The sequence below is a fragment of the Heterocephalus glaber genome, unplaced genomic scaffold (genome assembly GCF_053883595.1).
Source record: "Heterocephalus glaber isolate CG9 unplaced genomic scaffold, H.glaber_assembly_v1.0 deba00001538, whole genome shotgun sequence".
Taxonomy (NCBI): Eukaryota; Metazoa; Chordata; class Mammalia; order Rodentia; family Bathyergidae; genus Heterocephalus; species Heterocephalus glaber.
The window spans coordinates 24,796,259-24,817,958 of NW_028258333.1; the positions used below are offsets into that span (position 1 = coordinate 24,796,259).

General features: G+C 44.6%; 1 protein-coding gene across 6 annotated transcripts in view; it reads left to right on the forward strand.

Annotated features, from left to right (window-relative positions):
* The window catches only part of Egflam (EGF like, fibronectin type III and laminin G domains), a 167,922-nt gene extending 156,634 nt beyond the window's left edge, over window positions 1–11,288 (forward strand). For 5 of the 6 annotated variants that reach the window (XM_004848597.4, XM_021261482.2, XM_087189309.1 and 2 more), the window contains 4 exons: window positions 1,662–1,805; window positions 7,214–7,297; window positions 8,740–8,843; window positions 9,590–11,288. In XM_004848597.4, coding sequence (XP_004848654.3) covers window positions 1,662–1,805; window positions 7,214–7,297; window positions 8,740–8,843; window positions 9,590–9,744 — 487 coding nt within the window. In that variant the 3' untranslated portion in view covers window positions 9,745–11,288. Of the gene's footprint in view, window positions 1–1,661; window positions 1,806–1,954; window positions 6,511–7,213; window positions 7,298–8,739; window positions 8,844–9,589 lie in introns of those variants that run through there. The other variant, XM_021261483.2, reaches the window with a different exon arrangement.
* Window positions 11,289–21,700: the final 10,412 nt, after the last annotated feature.

Below are 21,700 nucleotides of genomic sequence, written 5' to 3' on the forward strand. Positions count from 1 at the left end.
TGGGTGGTTTGGTGCGAATGAGAGACTGGAGGCTCCAAACCAGAGCAGCTCCGACAGTGGGTATGGGCAGGCACGTGTGTGCATATGTACATGTGTGAATCTGTGTGCATGTGGGTGAAGCCACAAACAGAAGCCAAGTTTAGGAGTATATGCTTCAGAGATGTGTTCTGTACCAAGTAACAGAAAACTCAGCTTAAAGTGTCTCAAACATGTGAGCATTAAGCATTTCATATAACAAGGAGTTCCGACTTAGACTGGATCCTGTATTGATTAATTCAGAGAATCAACTATATCATCAAAGACCCAAATCTCATCCATATGTCTGTTTTGTTATCCTCAGCATATTCCCTAGCTGCTCATATACTACTCATAATATGGTCATAAAATAGGGAATTATTCAGTAAATGTAAGAAAGATTTTTTCTCATAGGAAAAAGAGAAGGAATCTTTCCAAGAATCGTCCTGCTAAATTTCCTCTTTCTTATTGTCATATGTCTACTCCTAAATCAACCACTCATGAGGTAAATGAAACTATCTTGATTATACCAATGAATGAATATACCCAAGGCAAGTGAAGGAGAGCAGGAACTTGGAGTGAAAGTTTGGAAATGGTGGATTTTTAGGCAGTGGGCCAGCAGTAGGCTACTGGCCATCACCAGTCTTCCCAGGGAGGGGGCCAGCCAACATGGGAAAGGCAAACTTGGTCTCTTCTTGTCTAGAGCAGGCTCTAGGAAGCCTAAATAGGAGTCCCCACCCACTGTTCACTAGTGAAAGCACTCTATAGAATTCCAGATATATGGGAAAGAAGGCGGTATTTTATAACTAATGGGAGAACAGAAAAGAAACTTTTCTAGTAGAGTCATATCAGTAGCAACAGTAAAGTATGTTTGCTTCCATCTCAACTTTAGTTCTAGGACCCAAGACTTGCTTATTGCCCTCCATCACATGAAATACTAATCACTTTAGTCCGAATGACTCTCTGAACTAGTCTGTTTCCAAGCACTGTTAAGGGCTGTTGCCATGCACTGCTAAGTGCTTGAAACTATCCCCAGCCCTGAATACAGAACCAGCCTCAACACTCCTCTGTCCTCAAGCTTCTGTTTCCTCTCCACTGTGGCTCTGTCACAGCACCCTCTGAACCATTATCCCATTAAGCCACTTCCTCTGTCAGACACCACTCCCTAGACTTCCCCCAAGGCCAATCACTATCAGAACTGGCCTTCCACAGCCTCAATCAGCCCAGAGCCGCTGCCCATTTAACCCTCTTGGCAATTAGGAAGCCCGCTTTTCTGTGGGCAAGTGGGGAGCAGTTTCCCGAGAGCCCTTGATACTAGGACAGAAAAGGGAAGACTGAGGTGTGTACTGTGGTGCAACCTGGAACCACGACATTCGCCACAGCCTTGCTAATGAGTCACCTGGCAAATGCTATTGTAGGGGTTCATTTGCGTGGCAGAGAGACACTGCTGCTGAGTGGGCATCCAGACCTTTCCACTGGTGGTGTGACTCGTGGGGTGATACTATTTCTAATCTCCTGGAAGTACATGTCAGAAATGCCAGACAATACTCACACCTGGTTGCTTGGGGCTGCCAGGTCAAACTGGGATTACTGGGAATGAGATGTTTGTGGTTGATTTCATGGACTTGTTTGTGTGTTTGCTCCAGAGTGTCAGGATCAAGATCAAATGCATTCATGAGGTTTAAGACAACTGCCAAGGATGGTCTGTTGATGTGGAGGGGAGATAGCCCCTTGAGATCCAACAGTGACTTCATTTCCCTGGGCCTTCGGGATGGAGCCCTGGTGTTCAGGTAACCTGCTCTCCAGCTGCCCTTAGCAGCATCTTGCAATTTTCTCAGATAGCGCAGTTCGTGATTCAGAAGTGAGCCAAAACAGTCTGCTGAAACTGGCTGTAGCCTGAAGCTCCAAACTTATTTCAGGTTCCTGTCTTTGTTTCCAGCATCCATCTGGGTAGCAAACCCTCGCCTGCAGGATAAATCTGTCCCACTACTCATTTTTGTAAATAAAGTTTTATTGCAACACTGCCATACTTATTTATTTATATATTGTCTATGAGCATGTTCATGCAATGATGGCACTTGAATATTCCAAAAGGAACTCTATGGCAGAGCCTAAACTGCTTCCTGTGTGGCCCTTTACAGAACAATTCTGTGTCCCCTGTTCTGGTGGATTACTGCTGTATGCTCCCTGTTTACAAATCAGGAAGAAGATAAAAGAGAGTTTTGGTGCTGCCAAGCATGAAAGCTGAGCAAGAAAGTGAGTACTCAGCTCAGCACTCACCAGCTCAGGAAAATCTGAAGATCCAAAGCCCAAGAGGCCTGGCTTTAAATCCCATTCTGCTTCCCATTTAGCTATGTAATCTTGGGAAGAATGCCACCATCCAGTCTCCTGCTGCAAAAAGATGAAAGCACAGATTCATATCTCAGTAGATCAACTCAACATGGGGCTCCTTGCAAATCTTCTTTGGTGATAGTAAGGCAATCAAAAAAGTTCTTCTCTCTTTGAAGTGAATTTAGATTGCTCCCAAATTTGTCAAATGGGCAGCTATGCAATAGTTAAGGAACAATTACCTGGACAATTTTTCCCCACCCTTCTCCGTACTAGAGTAGATGAGAGCCAGGTTTCCAAGGAGCAGTGACTATTTGGTGTCCTATGAAAAGGTTTTTTTAGAGACCGTAGTACACATTCTCACTGGAGATTCGAAATCACCAATTTAGAAGGGTGGTTCTCAAAGCTGTGCTGTGACCATTTCCCCAGGTGATTCTGATGCCTACAAAGGCAGGAGGACCCCGGAGCTTTGTCCCACTGACAGGCATTTCTTGGGCTTTTACTCCTTTAGTCCTCCCCAGTGGTAATGAGCCCATGCTCACTAAATGACATGAAATTACTTGGAATTGGATTAGACAAAGGAGAGAGAAGTGAGCTGCAGAAATGATGAAGACTTAATTCTGAGGCTTTTGTTGTCGTGCTCTGGGATTACTGACAGCCAGAAGAGGATAACCCAAATCTTTTCAATTTGAAGAAAAGGCACTTTGAGAGGAAATGTCACTTGTCCAACATTGTGCCTGCCTCCAAATAGCAGAGTATGCTAAGTGATTGAGTTAGTCCTGGGATTGTGGGGGACTTTGGGGAGCTATGTAGTGAGACTGGCAAGTGAGGGGCAGCTATTCATCAACTCCACCCTCTCCCCAACCTGTGTCCCCTGCCCTTTGTTGGCCAAGAGGTTAGAAGATTTGGAGGTCTTCATGCGAGGTTTCAAGCTGGCTGCCTCAAAGCCATTTTCTTGTGGTTTTCCTGTGGTTAACCTCACCAAGGCCTCAAGTACTTTACTGTGCCCAGAAAAGGGAACTGAAACAGTAGCTAAGCAGTGAGTGGGATGGCCCAACTTCCCCCCTAAATTGCCAGCCAAAACCTGTTCTTCAGCCAGACTAGGAAACGAGAAGCTCAAGTTGAGGCTCCTACTGGTCCAGGAGAAGAAACGCCCCCTCCCCTCTGCCCTATGCCCTTCCTACGGTTCCACACCATCCTGGACAGAGTTCTCAGCTTACTGTTTCTTTCTGAAATGCTGAAAATTGTCCCTGTGCTTTCTTCTAATCCTGGAGTTCTGGATGTGCTCTGTGTAAGACACACTGCTGAGCCCTGGCTGAGATAGAGGTCTGTGCTCAGGCCTGGTCTGGAGCCACACCTTTGCTGTCCCCACTAAATTGCCTTCCCCTGTGCAGTCACTGCACCCCACCCTCCACCAGTTACAGCCCTTGGGAGTGCTGGCTGGGCTGAGGACAGGGAGGAAGTAGAATACAGCCTTGCAGCAAGGCACTGGGGCACGGGGCACTCGTCTCGGAGGTAGATTCCCGAGCCTGTCCTCTCAAGTCTGATGGGGTAGGTGAACAAGAAAAAGGAAGTCAAAGTGCTCAGCTAAAATGAGTGTGGTTTTCTGTTTTATTTCATTTTGTCTTGCAATTATATGTGGAGCATAAAATCTTCTGGGCAGGTTTCTGAACATCACTTGACTGACACTCTTTCCCATTAATTTTGACCTTACAACATTTTTCAGGCAATAGACAAAGGGAAGAGATCTGACACTAGTAAAGTGCCCTGAGTCACGGTTTAAAGAGGCCACGATTAAAAGTGTCACCACGTGAAGGTGCGAGAGTGGCCTCGTCTGATGGCGTTTCCTGGAGCTCCACCTTGGTTCTCAGCCTTGCAGCCTTTAGTTGAGTGGCTCGGGATAACCCCTTCATAGCAGCCAGAGTCACAAGGGATTAGGAGAAAAATCAGACAAACACTCATTTATTTGGTTTTGCATTTTGATATTGAGGCATAATGCAAGTGTGGTACACTTATGTACAGTGTACAGCTTGACAAATTTTAAAACAGGTAAACATTGTATCCTGTAGATATATCAACAAGATATGGGACATTTCTACCACCAGACATCTCTGCCTTCCCTTTTCCAGGGAAAATAACCATAGTTTTGGGCCATTTACTAATTTATAGAAGAGAGAGCTCCTCCAGGTGAGTATGTGTCTGGGGAAGCAGGTAGTTACTTGAAAGGTCTGAAATCACAAAAGCTGGGGGTTGGAAAGTCAGCCTCCAGAGAAGCCAACTGAGTTGCCGCACCCATGGCAAAGGCTGGATCGCTCACTGCCAGATTGTGTGTTGAGTCCCTTGAGCACATCCTGTCCTCCTGCCAGAAGAACAAGAGAGCTGTCGTGCTGGAGAAAGAGGGGGCCTACCCCCAGTCCAGGTGGGATCTCATTCAACGGAAGGGGTTTCTGGTGCCTGCACAGATGCATGTTCCAGTCCACCTCCCTGCAGTTATGCCCAGTTACCTTGGTTCTGAGAACGGCTGTTCCTGGCCATTTTGGTTACATATTTACAGCCCGTGGGTCCGTTCTCACACATGGCTACTCTCCCAGAAGAGACCAGATGAATTTAACTCTTGGTGGCAACTTTCTCCTTCCATCCAGTTCTTCCAGGTGCACTGTCAAGCCCTGCACAGCTGCAGTAAGTGCTGCAGGTGGCATTATTTGTTTTGCCTTTACTACATGCCATGCTTCCAACATGTTACCATAGTCCCTGTGATCTTTCTGGGAAAGTGTTCTTATCTGCATTTGACACACAAGGACATTTAGCCTCAGAGATGGGAAGAAACTTGCCCAAGATCACAGAGCCAGTCAATTGACAAGACTGGGGTTGCAGGCCGGTCAGCAGGACCCAGGTGTCCGTGCTGTGGCACCCCATGCTGTCTCAGAAAAGCCACAAAGGAATTCAGCTAAATTTCTGTCAACCAGCTCCTAGCTCCTAGCTTAGTAGTCATTGATTTCTTCAACAAGCAATTGGCCTGCGCATAATGAAATCTGAAAATTCTGCCTCCAGGCTGCATATACAAGGTGACACTTAATATGGGAAAATTCATTAGAACACTGGATTTTTCAGGGTCAGAGTGGCAGCTTTGTCCCATGGTTTGTTGTGGAATCATCACGAGTTCTATTCTTGGTTAAAAGTCAATGGGCTGTGTTACTTCCCTGAGCCTCTGTTGTTAAAGGAGTAGCCTGTGAGTCTTTCTCTGGGGAAAGCTGACCACTTTCTGTTTTCACTCTGTTCTCAGAGTGAACGTGCATGAGAGCTGTGTAATAAATCCGAGTTTTCTTTCACCCGACCTATTTCTTGGGTACTGAGGTAAAGGAGACGCACTTCCCCTTACAAGATGAGGGGACAGTTATCCTGGGTGGACATTTTCCCTTCCAAAGTGTGATTGCATAGGCCTTTGCTATGTCATCAAGGGAAGGTCCAGGCAGTTGGTCCAGTGCCCAGGCTGGAGTACTCACTAAATATTTCTTAATTGGATTAAGTTGGAATAATTGAATGACCCCTGAATTAAGAGGGCTATTTCTCTCTGGTAAACAACATGGTCATGTCTTCTGATACCTTTAGGGAAGCTGAATCAGAGTAACATTGGTGCACCAAGTTGGCCTTCTGTACATTGGTTTTGTGAGTTTAGATACCTTTCTTTAATCTCTTTGGGGCTCAGCCTACTCTGCAATGTTCTAGGTTTTTTTTTGTTTTTTTTTTTGTAAGTGAAAACACATGTTTTAATTTCCTAGGTCTGACATAACAGATTACCACAAATTGTGCGGCTTCAAACAATAAAAGTTCACTCTCTTACAGTTCTGGAGACTAGAAATCCAAAATGCAACATATTGCCCAGATTGGTTCCTTCTGGATGGTCTGAGAGAAAATCTGTTCTATGCCTCTCTCCAAGGTTCTGGTGGTCACTAGTAATCCTTAGTGTTACTTACTTTCTAGATATCTCATTTCACCCCCTGCCTTTAGCATCATGTGGCATTCTCCCCCGTGTGTCTGTCTCTGTATCCAGATCTCCTCTTATGAGAATGCTAGTCATAGGGCTGGGGATTTAGCTCAGTGGTTCTGGCACCTGCCTCACAAGTACAGGGTCCTGAGTTCAAGCCTTGTACAAAAAAAAAAAAAGAATAGCAGTCATAGTGGCTTTATGTATGCCCTGATTCAGTATGATGTCACTTAACTAATTACATCAGACCCTATTTTCAAATAAGGGCACATCTTAGGGTCTGGGTATACGTGAGTTTTGGAGGAACATTACTCAATCCATTTCAACATATTAGGAATGATAAAGCCCTTTTTATTATTTCTGACATTATAATATGAGTGCTTTGGTACATGGGACTTAAAAAAATTGACCTTGATGACATTATGCTAGGCAAAGTAAACTAGTTACAAAAAGACATTGTTGTATGATTCCACTTATATGAGGGATTTAGGATAGTGACATCCGTCAGATAGAGAATAGAAGGGCAATTATTAGTGCCTGGAAGGTAGAATGGGAAGTTACTGTTTAATGGGTGCAGTGTTTTCATTTTGCAAGATGGAATGAGTCATGGAGATCGGGTTCATAACTGTGTGAATGTATTTAACACCACTAAACTGTTAAAATGGTTAGGATGGTGTTATATGTGTTCCAACTGAAAATTTAATTAGAAAAATCATTTATGAGCTAACCTGGAAACTGACTCCCTTTTGTATTGTTTTGCTTTGTGTTAAAGAACTGCACTCTGTATCCCAAAGAATCTTTGCAATAGGAAGCATTTGTGAATGGGTGACTGCGTATGTGTCTGTGTTTTATTTTGTTTTCTGTCTTGTTCTCCAATGCCCTTAGCTACAACCTGGGCAGTGGTGTGGCTACCATCATGGTGAATGGCTCCTTCAGTGATGGCCGGTGGCACAGGGTCAAGGCCGTTAGGTAAGCATCTACCACTGCAGGACACAGTTGGCCTGGGCATGAGTAGGTCCTGGGTCCAATTCACTTCCAGTTCCACTGTCCCCAACCACACCTGGCCTCCTACACTCCTGACCCAGGGCAGTCAGTGTATTTGGCCACCAAGTTCCATTGTGCCCTGCACTGACCCTGACAGGCCAGTGACCAGACCTTCACAGCCACATGGAATGGCTCCTTTCTGGAGAAAAACACTTGTTAATGGTTAAACTGTGGAAGGGCCGTGACAGTTAGTAAGATGAGATTTCAAGATATGTGGACTTCGAAAACCGCTCCAAATTTCAATGCATAAGTGATTGCTGCTTTTTTTTTTTTTTTTTTTTAAGGAAAACATTATCTGAACCTTAAAATCTGTAGTTCACACAGTCGCAAAGACATATTTCCTTCCTCACAGTGGTAGTCACTGTCCTATCCTCTGATTATCTTTGGGGGAGTCACTCTTTTGCTCTTTGTTCTATTTTTCCTTTTATTTCTCCCTCTCCTTTCATTTCCTCTCTTCTCCTCTTCTCTCCTTCATTCCTTTCTGTCTTTCTTTTCTGTTTTATGGTGCTGGTGGTTTGACCTAGGACCCTGGGCAAGTCCTCTACCACTGAGCTACATCCCTAACCCTTTTACTTTTCTTCGTAATTTTTAGCTTTACTATCTACATCCATATTGGGTCAATACTCATGTTAAATGAAGGACACAGGCATCAGCAAGCTGAACAGAGACTGTGTTTGCTGCTCCCTGAGAATTTACTGTGACCCTTTCTCAGTGAGTGAAGTCAACAGCAGGGCCTGGGAAAGAAGGGACCGGGCGTGATCTGTTTCCCCCTCAGCTCACATGTTGGCTGTGCTGGACATTGTCTTTCTGGGGTGCTGGGCCTGGCTGCTGTGCCTGCCTTTGATAACTTAGAGGAGGTCAGTGTCCAGAGGCAGATCACAGCCTGTGAGCTACAGGTGGCCTAGAAAGCCCTGGGGACAATGTGTAGTGATTTTTTATGAAGTCACAGCTCTAACTTTTTTAAAAAACTGAAATGCTGTCCCATAATGAATACATACATGCTTGGATCTGAAATTCTAGAATACAGGTCAAAATGCACACAGTCCAACTGAACTCCAGAAATACCCCTGACAAGGTGGCTCATTTCTCTCTCACATCCAGCTTTAAAGAGGGCTTCTCAGAGGCATTTAAAGGAGAAAGTTCCCCAGAGCTCAGTGCTATGAGAGTTGCTCCCAAGAAGAAAGACCTGGGTTGGTTCCCTGAGCCCTCTAGAATATAGAAGCTGCTGGTGGGTTTTGGGCTTTGCAGCTTCATCATTTAGCACAGAACCTGGCACTTAGTAGGTTTATCCCTTTTTATTGAAATGATTAGACTAGCCCCAGAATTGGTAGGTTTGGGGTTTTGTTTTATTTTGCTTTACTTTACAGGGATGGCCAATCAGGAAAGATTACTGTGGATGACTATGGCGCCAGAACTGGCAAATCCCCTGGCATGATGAGGCAGCTCAACATCAATGGAGCTCTGTATGTGGGTAAGTGATCGCTAAATTTGACCAGGGCTTTTTCTTGTTAGTTTTCTGTTTGTTGTTCTGGGGCTGTGCACTTCACAGGGTCAAATACCTGGAAATCAGGAAGCTGGCCAGATAGTCCATTTTTCCAGTTTTCTGAACTTCTGACTCATCCCCGAGGGGGCAGGAAAGGACTCATTCACATGCTTTTGTGCTTTGAACCTATGCACCAGGAAAACGACGCTTTTTTTGTTTATAGAACAGGAACTTGCTTAATATAGCTCCATGAATTCTCTCTGAGGAAGGTGGATCTGTCTTTCTGGCCTCTCTCAAAATAGCATATGTCTATAAATGGCTTATAATCCACTACCATAGACACATAAAAATAAAAAGATATCCTTATATGTTTTCTAAAAAAAGAACACAATTGAAAGTAGCCCATATCAGTGTATTTCTTTTAGTTTAAGACAACATTACCTGTAATGACATACTATATTTTGTTGATGTTATACATTTCAAAACTTAGTAGATACTATTTGGTTTCAAGGTGATCCTTTAGGCCATAAGTGACACATGAGGTGGGTATTTGTAGCCCTTTGGTCTGTTTCAAGTTGATTTAAGTTGTCCTGTTCCTTCAAGGATGATTGTAAAATGGCAGTTTGTTCTGTCAGCCAAGGGACACATTGTTCCAGGGACACCCAAGGGCACTGTGTAGAAGCACCCCACCCCCAGCACCTCTTCTTTGCCTCACTCCTTTTGCTTCCTGGCAGGTGGGATGCAGGAAATCACTCTGCATACTAACAGGCAGTACATAGGAGGCCTCGTGGGCTGCATCTCCCACTTCACCCTGTCCACCGATTACCACATTTCCCTCGTGGAAGACGCTGTGGATGGGAAAAACATCAACACTTGTGGAGCCAAGTAACACCAGCTGGCCTTGCCCAAAGGACACACACCTCTATTCTGAGCATCCCAGGTGACTCAAGATCCTGCCTGATGCCACATAGAGAGACCTGGGGACCAGGTGTGCTTCCTCTCATCAAGGAGAACGTACACCCTGATGGAAGCTGAGCACAGAGCCAGGAGTCCCTGTTGCCCTTTCCTGCTGACACTGTGGGCCAAATGGAATGAGATACTCTGTGTAGGAAGCATTGGACTTTGCCCATTGGTTATGTAAAGTCTGCTAGAGATACAACATCAATGCAAATTCCAGACCCTGTCTGCTGTAGCCTATGGACTGTGTTACTCTGTTGTGATTCAGAGTGGGGGAGACAGAGAGACAGAGGGACAGAGACAAAGAGACAGAGAGGCACACACAGAGATATAAAGTCAGGGAGAAAGAGAGAGAGAGAGAGAGAGAGAGAGAGCTACAGAACAGTATTTAAATACTTCTCTCCTTCCCTGACTCATGACATTCTTACTGACAGCAGAACAATGGCTGAGTGACCTTGATCTTCCAGTTTCCCACCTTGGCCCATGAATGGATCAGATTAACCCCTTCCACTCCTCACTGGCTGACTCAGTGTGGTCTGACTGTTCCAGGAAAATAAAAGTTGGGGGCGATTAAACATACAATCATAATTACAATGTGGCTCCCTTCCCAAGGTTTACATTGAATGTGTAATCCCTACTTTTTATAATGCAAAGCTGAGAGAATGGACTCCATGATTTTGTAGCTGTACTTTTGTATGTGTATATTTTTATAGCTGCAAACTGTCCACACAGTATACTTTTGAAAGTTAGGATGGAAAATCCTAATTCTTGCACACTGTCCTAAAAATTTTCTCCCAGAAGAAAATTGTTGGGGCCCTCTGTGGTGTGAGTGGAGTGGAAGAAATAATTTGTGTGGGATCTCGGGGAGCTGACCATTCTCTTCAGTATATGTTGGTGGCTCAAGGGAATGCATTTGAAGCTTTCCAAAAGAAGCAGATTAAAAAGGAACATGTGTTACTGAGGTTGGGTCGATGTCATTTTATTTTAAGAGAGAGGAAACATCTGCAGTAAAGGGGATGAAGAAGGCCAGAACTCATTTATTCATTCATGGAGTTGTACCTCATTTTGTAGACACTACCTCCACAAATGGATGCTAAGGCATTCAGTGCTTCCCTGGCTGTGTGGGGGTGGAGGTTTTTCCATCTGCATGGCCCAAGAGTCTGAAGAATCAGAGAAACACAGCTCCTTCCTCAGCTGTACCCCTGTGCTGTGCATGCGTGTGACTCTGGGGACAGCTGGTTCACCAGCAGATCCTATGACAGGCCTTGCTAAGGTGAAATGAGTGCTGCCCCTGAAGAGGAGGGAATATGATCTAACTCACGCAAGAGCCTATAATTAGTGCTAGTCCTGACTTTACACTTGTTTGTGTAGCATTCATTCAACAAAAACTTCTCAGCCTGTGCAAGGCAGTTGTGGACAAATTAAGAATTCTGGAAAATGAATAAACAATCTAGAGAGGTTTGCCTTGTATCTCGACCTTCTGCCTCCTGTCTTTGGGAGTCTTTGGTAACCAGGATCCTTCCTACTAGAGGAATTATGGTAATAATAACAACAGTAACAATAATCATCCTCTCCTGCACTGCCACCTTATGAGTGCCATGTGGAGAGATGGCACAAGATAGAAAGGATGTCCCACCACCTCCCGGCCACCATCACCTCCGTGCCTTTTCTTGAGATTACTAGGACCAGTGTTTCCCAAGATACAATAGGGTTGCTCTCACAGCACACTTTGAATGGATAACCCTCCAGCCAAAAAGAAAAAAATTGTGATTTTAGCAAAGTATCCATCTGAGCTGAAGCCAGAGAATTGTCTTATTCCATGCAAGTGTTATCCAGAGAAAAATGCAATGGGGTGTGTGTTGAAGCTGAGGAGAATTGGGAACCATTTCCTCTGTGGGTGGAAACAGATGGGGCTGAAGGCAGGGAATGACATGGATTCAGGGCAGGAAGGATTCTCTAAGCGAAAGGGCAGCAGAGCAGAAGGACCCAAGAGGATGGGAAGGCTCAACATAGGGGTACAAGGTAAGAGACAGTATATCCCAAGCTTGGACCACAGCTCTTCTACTCTCTCTGTGGACAAAACCCCAGAGATGTGGGAGGAGTTAATAGCAGCATGGTTGTGAGGATGAAAACTAACCTGAAGCTAAGGGATTAGACTTTGGTTCTAATGGAGAAGAGAGCTGGGAAGAGCTCAGCCTGAGCTTGTGGTTGTCCTAGTTTTCTCTGTCAGTGCTTCTGTTACCTTTTGCCACAGTAATGCCACAAACAACTACAAACCTCAGTGGTGTGTAGCAGTGAGCATTTATTGCCTATGTGCCCTGAATGGTGAGCTTGGCAGCCTTGCTGACTAGGCTGGGCTTGAGGAGGTGGTTCTTCTGGTCTCGGCTGGACAAGCTCACATGTGTAAGGGGTTGTGAATTTAGGATGGCCTCAGCTGGGAGGGTAAGGTGACTTGGTAAGTACATGCTGATGCATATGGAGCTTTCCAAAGGAAGATTAAAAGGAACATGTCTACTGAGGTTAGGTCACTGTCATTTTAAGAGAGAGGAAGTATCTGCAGTAAAAGGGATGAAGAAGACTAGAACTCATTTATACATTCATGGAGTTGCTCTTGATTTTGTAGAGCATGCCTCCATGCCTCCATCCTCTCCTGGGACCAGAGGACTGGCCTGACCATGCATTTCTCATGACAATGGGGGAAGATAGGGATTCTAGAGTAAAGGCCTGAGTCTTGCACAGCCTAAGTTTGGAACTGCCACGTGATACTTCAGCCACATCTTATTAGTCAAAGGCTGTAGATTTAGAAGTGGAAGAAACAGAGTCCACCTCCACCATGATCTTGTGACAGAGACTCCTCACTAGAGTGAAAGGACACACTGAGCCACCTGGCAAGGGCCATGAATACTGAGAGGGTGACACATTGGGGCCATTAAGGCAACTGGTCCACATGGCGAGTTACAGTTGAAAGAAGAGGCACCCCCCTCTTTCCAGGAGCCCTTGGGACTGGGGTTGAGGCCTGTGAAGTTCTTAGTGAATGGCCTAGCCAGGTCCAATGGAAGCAGCACTTGGCCCTCCCCAGCCTTGCCAGCTGTCCTCCTATCTCCATTTGTCCTTCTGTCTTTCCACCTATTGTCTTCCACATAAGGACGGACCAGCAGGGATATAAGATCTGTGTCCTGGCTTTTAGGTAGCCACTGAGGTGATTGACAGGTTGTAGAGGGCTGGCTGGGCTCTTGATGGGAAGTAGCCAGGGAGCTCCCAGGGCAATGCAGTTCCCAGCCTTCCCAGAAAGAAGGATATCATGAGGTGTAAATTCCTAAAAAGCATCTGTCCCACAATTAGGATCTGAGGAAATTCCCCAGAACTTCCCACAGATTCTGAGGAAAGGTGACGGGGTGGAATGAGGAAAGGTAGTTGTTCTTGCTCTTCCTATAAAATGGACTTGGATAACCCTGTGTGTTTCCTCCAGGACCACCCTTGAGAGCTCCCTCAGGAAGGTCTGTGGGGGTCTTCTTTGTCCCCATACTGCCCCAGAAACTTGTCAGGCCTCTCCACTGCCTCTCTGCCTGGCTGTCCCACTCTCTTACTTGCCTTCATTTCCTGACCCAGGCCTGTTCAGACTCCCGGCCTCTGCTCCAACACAAACAGGCCTGCTGGCTTCCATACACTGCCAGCTTCCTCAGTAACTGGCGCTTTCCTTCGGACTTCCCTCCCTCCTTTCCTCCACCTCCCACCTCCTCCCTCCTCCCTGTGGCAGGGAGCTGCCTCCTCCCTGAGGGGGCGGAAGGATCTCGGAAATGTGCCCAGAGCTGGCAGGCCAAGTGCTTTCCACTTGGAGGAAATGCTGCATTTTTCACCCTTAACCTAGAAAAATATCGTTCTCAGAAAGCTTGTTTTTAGCACTGAAAGTTCCCAAAGGAAGCAGAATAGGAAGGAGGAGGGGGCAACCAGCCTCTCTCAGCAGCTCTGAAAACCAAATGTCTGCCTCACCAGGCTGCTCTTCCTGGGAAGGAACTGCCCAAGGGCAGCCTGCTAGGGCTCTGCTGCTGGGAAAAAGAAGGCAGAGAACTCCAGTTCCAAGAGGGAAGAGTACTTTAGGAGAGGGGCTGGGCAAAGCATTAGCTGCTTCTCCTTCTCTCCTTGTACCCCCTTCCCCTTCAGCCCAGCCCAGCCCCGGAATGCACAGTTGCACAGTAGCTGCTATGAAGGTGGAGCCTGGTAAGGGCCATCTGTGACAGTAAGACCCTCCACTGAGAGGGGGATAAGATTAGGAAGTTGCATAGAACTTTCACCCTGAGCGAACTCTGAGGGGAGAGGGCCTCTAGCATGAATCAGAATCATAATCCAAAACTGCTGCTTCAGCCCACTCTTAGTTACTTCTCCACAGGGAGAAGTTGAGTCCTGTAAAGTAATACATGATAACTGGTTGCACAAAGCACACCCACCCTAAACACTAAACAAAGAAGGGAAAGTAAGTGGCCCTAGCTCAGCTATCATGAGCCCCCAAAGTACCAAGTCTGAAGGCACTGAAGCTGGGGGATCCTTGGTGGAGGTGACCTGTTGTCTTTAGGAAGTTCCAGTTTACAGGTGGCCACACTCAGGCAAGCAAAATGACTAACCCAATACAACATCCTGAACTGGCTTCCGAGGCAGGTTGAGTAATTATACCTCAACCTCATGTTCAAAGAATGTTCACATATTTGATCTGAGGCTTCTTTCTGTGATGGGCAAAGCAGATGAGCAGGACCCATTTGACTTGGGAAGACAAAGCTTTCCAGAAAGACTGGCTGATTCCATGAGGATGCCACCACACTGCTGCACTGAACTTCTCTCCTCCTTATCCTACCCGTCAGCCAGGTGCAGCCTGCCCAAGGATATCAGGACTAGCCGCCCTGGCCAGTGTAGTCATGTGGGGGAGGGGACTTGGGCAAAGGCCAGTTCCCAGGGTCTGCGTGCCAGTCTCTCATCTTATCTCTGATGAGAGCAGCTTCTTCCAAGACTGTTCCTGCCAGGACCCTGAGTTGAACAAACCTGAAAGCAGAAAGCAGAGCTATTCCATCAGAATGGGCTTCAGGCCCTGTAGACAGTTAGGCCTGGATTGAATTATTTTCTCTGCTCTCCTTTGCCTTCAGCTCCACAAATAACCTCCATAACTCAGGGGAATTGTTGTGAACTCTATTTCTGGCCAGCAGTGTGCTCCCCTGGGCTTCTGCCTAGCCTTAGCCAAACCACGAGCTGAAAGAGCAGGCAGACAGCAGGCAGAGCCTCTCCTGCCTCTCCTTTCCCTGCCTGCCCTGCAGGAGACATCTTTGTCCTAGAAAGTATGTGACTCCTAGGAGCCCTTGCCCTTTCCTGGAAAGATGTGTGAAGAACATTTTGTCTTAGCCTTTGGGAGGAAGTCTCTGCTTCTCTATTCATCTATCTCATCTGTCTGCTTAAGATCCAAATGCTATACAGAGGCACAGAAATTTCCCAGCACATGACCCAGTCTCCTCTGATGTCTCAGCTGTTTCCTTCCAAGTGGAGCACCAGCCTGGGCCTCAGTGATCTCAATGGACAGCCTGGTACTAAGGCACTGCATCTCCACCTTGTCTAGGAGTAGAGCTTGGACTGGAATGTCCCTGAGAAGGAAGGCCAAAGAACTTCAAGAAATTTGTTGTTTATACTCAATAACAAAAGTAAGAGGCATTAGGCCAGGGATTAGCTGAGGAAAGCTCTGTTAGGAAGGTGGCTGAAGGAAACCCGAGGCAGAGAACATGCACTATGGGTCAGGCAGGAGAGGCCTGCAGGACACAAGGCCCCTGCACAGTGATCTTAGCCCCACTGGTAGATATTCCACATTCTGTTCCACATGAACTTGGGGTCAAAAGGCAGCTTCAGGATGGAAGTCTACAAATGGGGACACTGTCAAATGTAAAGTGAGCCACAGAATGTCCACACCACATTCACACAACCTCTGAAAAGGAAGAAACCCAAGTGACTGTCCACTCCAACCCCCTACACCGGGCTGGGAAGGTAAAGTCATCACCCACCTCGCTGCATCTGGCCCAGAAGCTTGCTGCTCCTTTGAGGTTGTTGGAGACTAACTGACCTACTGGGTCCTCAAGAGTGTTGCTGTAGCCCTCACCACCACAGGCACTTGGCAACACATGCTTGTTTCACAAACACTTACTGAGGACCTTATTTATAAAGGGGCCAGACAAGAAACCAGTGGAAATACAGAGCATAGAGAAGATGAGGTTCCTCAAATCGCAGTATTGGGGCTGTGGTCTCATCTGAGGCTTAGTACTTTCAAACTCCCTGACCACTTGCTACTTCAAGGCCAGGTGGAGACTCTCTTGGGGAAAGGCCCCAGTCTCTTTTGTAAGAGCTCCCTGACTCATTCAGGCACACCCAGGATGCTCTGCTGTTTCATTGACTCCAAGTCAACTGATTAGTGACCTGATTATGAGAGGGAGATCCTATTATATTGAGTGTTTGGGACAAGAAACCTTCACACCAGGAGGAAAGAATCTTGAGGTTCTTCTTAGAATCCTGCTACTACAACTCCTGTCAACTACTTTCCAGTCTCTCCTACCTCCAGGTAAAACTTCTCCGGCAATCAGATGCATTTTCTTAAAATGTACCTCATGCCATGTGCTCTCCCAGCCAAAGAATAGGCCAGTCTGCCACTTCCCTAAACAATGAGTCAAATGGAGATTCACTAGATTGGGGAAGTCTATACCCAGACAGCATAATACTATTTTTAAAGTCCTATTTACAGTTCTTGAAAGTTCTGTTTTCCTTAAGTCCAAGGACCCTTTGCTGATGACTGAGGGTCCAGGATGGAGCACAGTTGTGTGGCTGCCTGGGGACTGAGGATACTGAGTCAGCCAGCTCCCTTTCCAGTGGCCACTCAGCACCAGCCCTGTTGGTCCCCCTCATCTTAGAGGAAATGGTATGTAAGCAGAACTGTGCTGCCCTGGGGCCAAGTTTTCATTAGTCTGTTGTAAAAGACCACATTTTATGGCATAGAAAAGTTGCTTTGAGAGTTCTCAAATAGAATGTGCCAATGGCTCCTAGAATGAGACTGAAAGTGTCGATCCTTCATTCAGACCACACTCATGCCAAACACTTGCCTGACTTTCAAAGTCATCTTCTACTTAATGAAAAATATGAGCAATATTATAAAAGTCTAAATATAGAAATAATTCATCTGCTCATTGGAATCTTTTATTCATTAAGAAATAGTGCCATAGAAATCTTTCACTGATATGAAAAGATTTTTGAAATATATTAAATAAAAAAATCAAGTTCCAAAATAGAATGTGTACTATCACTGTTTTATATTTACCCCCACATATACCTATAAATATTTTCATACATATCTCACACATATTCATATTGGAAAAAATTCAGAAAGGATAAAAAGTAAAATGTTAAAAAGAGCTAATGCTAAGGAGATTGTGTAATTTTCCTTTTCCTTTTTATTTCCTAGTTTTCATTAGGAGTATTTATTATTTTCTCTACTCAGAATATTACCCTTTCTTTTGGGGGACTAAATGAAAATGCCTTTAGGACCTTTACCTGGCCACATGACTGGACCAGGGATAGGCATGTGACAAGCCAAGCCAGAGTCCCCACAGGTGCAGAAAGACTCGCTTGCCTGACTGTAAGGCCTGATTGTAAGCTCGGAGGAGCCTGGAACCACACGCCCGGACCTTGGGGAGGTGGGACTGAGGGAAGAAAGCTTTGTATATGGAGAAGCAGGCTTTCTTTCTGGGTGGAGGAAAGAAGGATAGTACAGCCTGAAGTAGGGCTTTACCTAACCACAAAGCAGATGTTTGAGATATGGGGACAATCTAAAGATTGCCTCTCAGATAAGCAGCTGTGGATGTGGGGAGGGCAGGGACACCAATGGATCACTTGGATATGCAAGTGGTCATGCATGTTAAGTTGGAAGGTTACAGAGAAACTGTCCCCTAGAGAATGAAAACAAAGTTCAAAGTGGGGAGGAGTTGGGATGGGGACTTTGGACAGTGGACAGAAGAGTTCCCACCCATTTGTCCCTTTTAAATTTCATTTCTCTCCCATAGACTGCTGTGGAGAGAGAAAAGGGTGAAAGTAAATGTCCTAGGGCAGTGATAGTGAAACATTTTAGAGCTTTCAAAGATAACAGCCCACCCACTGCAGCACACCTGGGTGGGTTCGCCACCACTGCCTTAAGGAGAAAAGGCAATTGCATTCAGCACAAACTTGAGCACTCACTATCAAGGGATGATGGTGCAGATGGGCCTCCAGCCACAAGTGTGCCCCTCCTATCCCTTTTCAAGGATCTAGGATTGATGAGAACTCCCCACTCCGCATAGTTCGAGAGTATGCCTCAGGGGAATCCCCATCTGAAAAATAATGTATTTCCAATAACCTGGGAAACACATGAAACATTTTTCCTTTTTAAAAGACACATTTAAGAGAATAATTATAAAGCACTTAAAATGTGGCAGATACTGTGTCAAGCTCTGTGAAGGTTAACAGTGACTGAGACACCACCCAATTCTTTTTTTGGGTGTGAAAGTAAAAATTTTTCTGATTTATTTCTCTATGTATAGTTCAATATAATGCCAGTTTTTAATGGCGAAAATTTGGTTCCACTGAAACTTCATAATGCACCCGAGAGCAACTGCTTTCTCTAGAAAGTAAACAGCTGGAAAGAGAAAGCACACTTTCTAGCACCATGGCAACTTAAACCACAGACCTCATCAATCTGCAACTTTTACACTAAAAATGCCATGAACATTAGCTGGTGACAGAAGTGAGAAATGGGGAATAAGACATGAATACCAAAAGGTGCACTATATATTCTGTAAAGACAGATAAACCAAATATATCTATAAGAATATTACATGATAATTATAGAAAAAGGAACCAAATATTTTATTCAAATGATTTAGAGCCTTTCTGTGGATACAAATATATACTATATATATATATATATATAAAATGTTTTACAAAGATGCTTCTCAATTAAAGATGGCACCAAAGCTGTCGTCATAACCTGAAGTCTTTTGTAAGACTATCCATCTGAATTTTCAGTTTCTTTACAGTTAGTACATTAGTTTTCCAAATATAATTACCTGACATCGTTTTTTTAGATATAAATCAAGTAGGCATTGCCTTTGGGGGTGTACAGGGTATTTCTAAAATGCTGTTCATTGCCTCGCAAGCTGAAGGACCTGAGTTTGATCCCCGGTACCAAAAAAAAATACAAATAAAAATAAAATAAAATAAAATAAAATGCTGTTCATATCAAACTTACAACAAGCCTCAAATAAGAATCATTATCAATAAACATATCAAAAAGGGCTATGTAAGTTGGATTTTCTTCCTCATAGTAAATATTTTGTGATTACCAGTTTGCAAGTATTGAAAATGCACAAGAAAGATTTTACCTCACAAGTACTATTAATAAGATATTTTGATTCTCTACATATGGCAATAAATCTTCACGTTGTAACCATTTTGTATGTATTTTTTTAAATGGGGGATTAACACTAATAATTACTATATATAAAATAAAGCACACAATTACTTTGGTGATTTCACCACCCAATTCTTATTTCCAAATAAAGCTTCAGTATGGTGCCTGATGCCAATGGGGATACAGGGCCATGAAGGCAAAGGACTGAGGTCCTGAGGAACTGGAAAAGGCTTCTCTGGGCCACAAAGGCTCAGCCAAGACCTGCAGGTAGAAGAAGTTACCTAAGAGAAGACAGATGGGCTCCAACCTTTAGGCTGTTGGGGCACAGATTCTGGGGCTCACATGCCCTTTGCCACATGCTGCCCAGTGTCTGAGCTATGGGATCTAAAGTGTATCTAAACTGGTTTGCAGGCATTTACACCTTTACTGTGCTGGTCACAAAATCTCAGGTGTCCCTGAGGTCTCACAGAGGGACAGATGCACATGTCACAACGAAACATCCATCCTGGGGGAGCACTGTGTTCTCTACCTGTAACCCTCTCAACAATCTTGCAAAGGTAAGCAGTTTTCAGTGTTTCAGAGATGAGAAAGGGATGTGAGAGAGGTAGTCCTTCTCCAAGGTGGCCCAGGCAGAAGGTGGTGAAATCAGGCCCCAAGCCATCAGGAGGAAGAACAGCAGCAGCCAGCAGGAAGAGGGAAGGATCAACCAAGGTCCATAGGCACTGAGAACAGCAGACTCCAGGTTCATTTCTGAAGCGGGTGTGTGGTCTGCAGTGGTAACTGCACAACTGTGAACAAGGAGTGTCTATCTGTTCTCAATACGGCTTCCCTGGGGCCCCTGACTCTGGCAAGGAGGAACTCTGAAGAAGATGTGGTCCATGGTCCAGCACCCCTAGAGATAGAGGGCCAGTTCCACCTTCCCAGGCTCAGTCTGGAACAAGATACAAGTCTGTTGCAGCCAGAGGCTGGCTGGGGGCAGGAGGGGAAAAAGATTTCAACTTAAAGAGAACTTGAAATTCTCACCATTCAAGCACTCAGAGACATAAGTCTGACCAACAGGCTAATGCAACTAGAGTGGCATTCATTTTAACATTATTTTCACTTAACAACTTTTATGAAAATACTCTCCAGCCAGGTGTGGTGGTGCATACCTATATTCCCAGCACTCGGGAGGCCGAGGCAGGAGGATCACTGCAAGTTTGAGGCTATCCTGGGCTACAGAGTGGGGTCAAGGCCAACCTAAATTACACAGCGAGACTGTCTCAAAATAAAAATAAAAAACAAAAATACCCTCAGATACTTTTCTTGTCTCCATAATCTGAGATTAATCACACAGGGATAAAACCATCTCCAATTTAACTCAAAATCAGTTGAAGACATCTCGTTACCTCAACTTCCCTGGGTCTTGAAGATTGAATATTTTTAAAAATCAGTCATACTGTTGGTCATATCAAGGGAAGGGGAATGGATCAAACTACAGGGCATTCAAAACAAAGTAAATCTTTGTAAAAACCTTGATTTGCAAGCTAACATTTTAGTGTAATGTTAAATGCTGAGGCCTAAAAAAATTACTTCTATATCGCTATTTTTCTTTCTCTTAATAATTATATCATTCTTCTCTTTTTGACCTTTTTGAAGTTCCTGGGTTTGAAAGCGCTATGCATTTTGGCTCAAGAATTCAACATCTGGGAAACAAGTTATGCAGTGAGAACTCCCCAGAGGACAGACCATATGCATGAGCTTTTTTTTTTTTTTCACAATCTGACTGGTCTGCAGTTTCTGCAGGTTAAATCCAGGCTCATACGTGTTTCAGCTGTTAGTCTGGGTAAGTCTGAGCTACCTATAATGAAGGACTTCATTTCTCCCTTTGTGAACTTCTATTGAAGGTCATTTCATACTTTACTTCTTTTTTTTTTTTTTTTTTGTACCAGGGATCGAACTCAAGTCCTTGCGCTTGCGAGGCAGGCAACGGAACCACTGAGCTAAATCCCTGGCCCCATTTCATACTTTAAAATACCAAAATTTTCTAAATCAATTACTATACTTTGAAATCCAATAAGCTGAAATGAAGTTTTGATATTCCCAGAAATGCTTAGGCTCTCTTTGGAAAAAATAAACTAAAATCCATACTTTAAGGACTGGTATTATTATTTGCTAATGCTGGATTTCCACTATTTGGTTATTGTTATGCTAAATTCTCTGGTAAACAATACCAATTTAATGAAAAAATGGAAAGTAATACCAATGGCATAGAAATATCTTTAAATATTAAAAATATAGCCACAGATTTATACAACTGCTTCAGAGTCATTGTAATTCTTATGGTATAAAAGTATCACAACAACAAAGGAAAAGCCACTTTTCCTAAGTGTTTTAAAACATACACACACACCTCCACACACAAAGCCAGTAATGCCTGAATCTGTCAGAG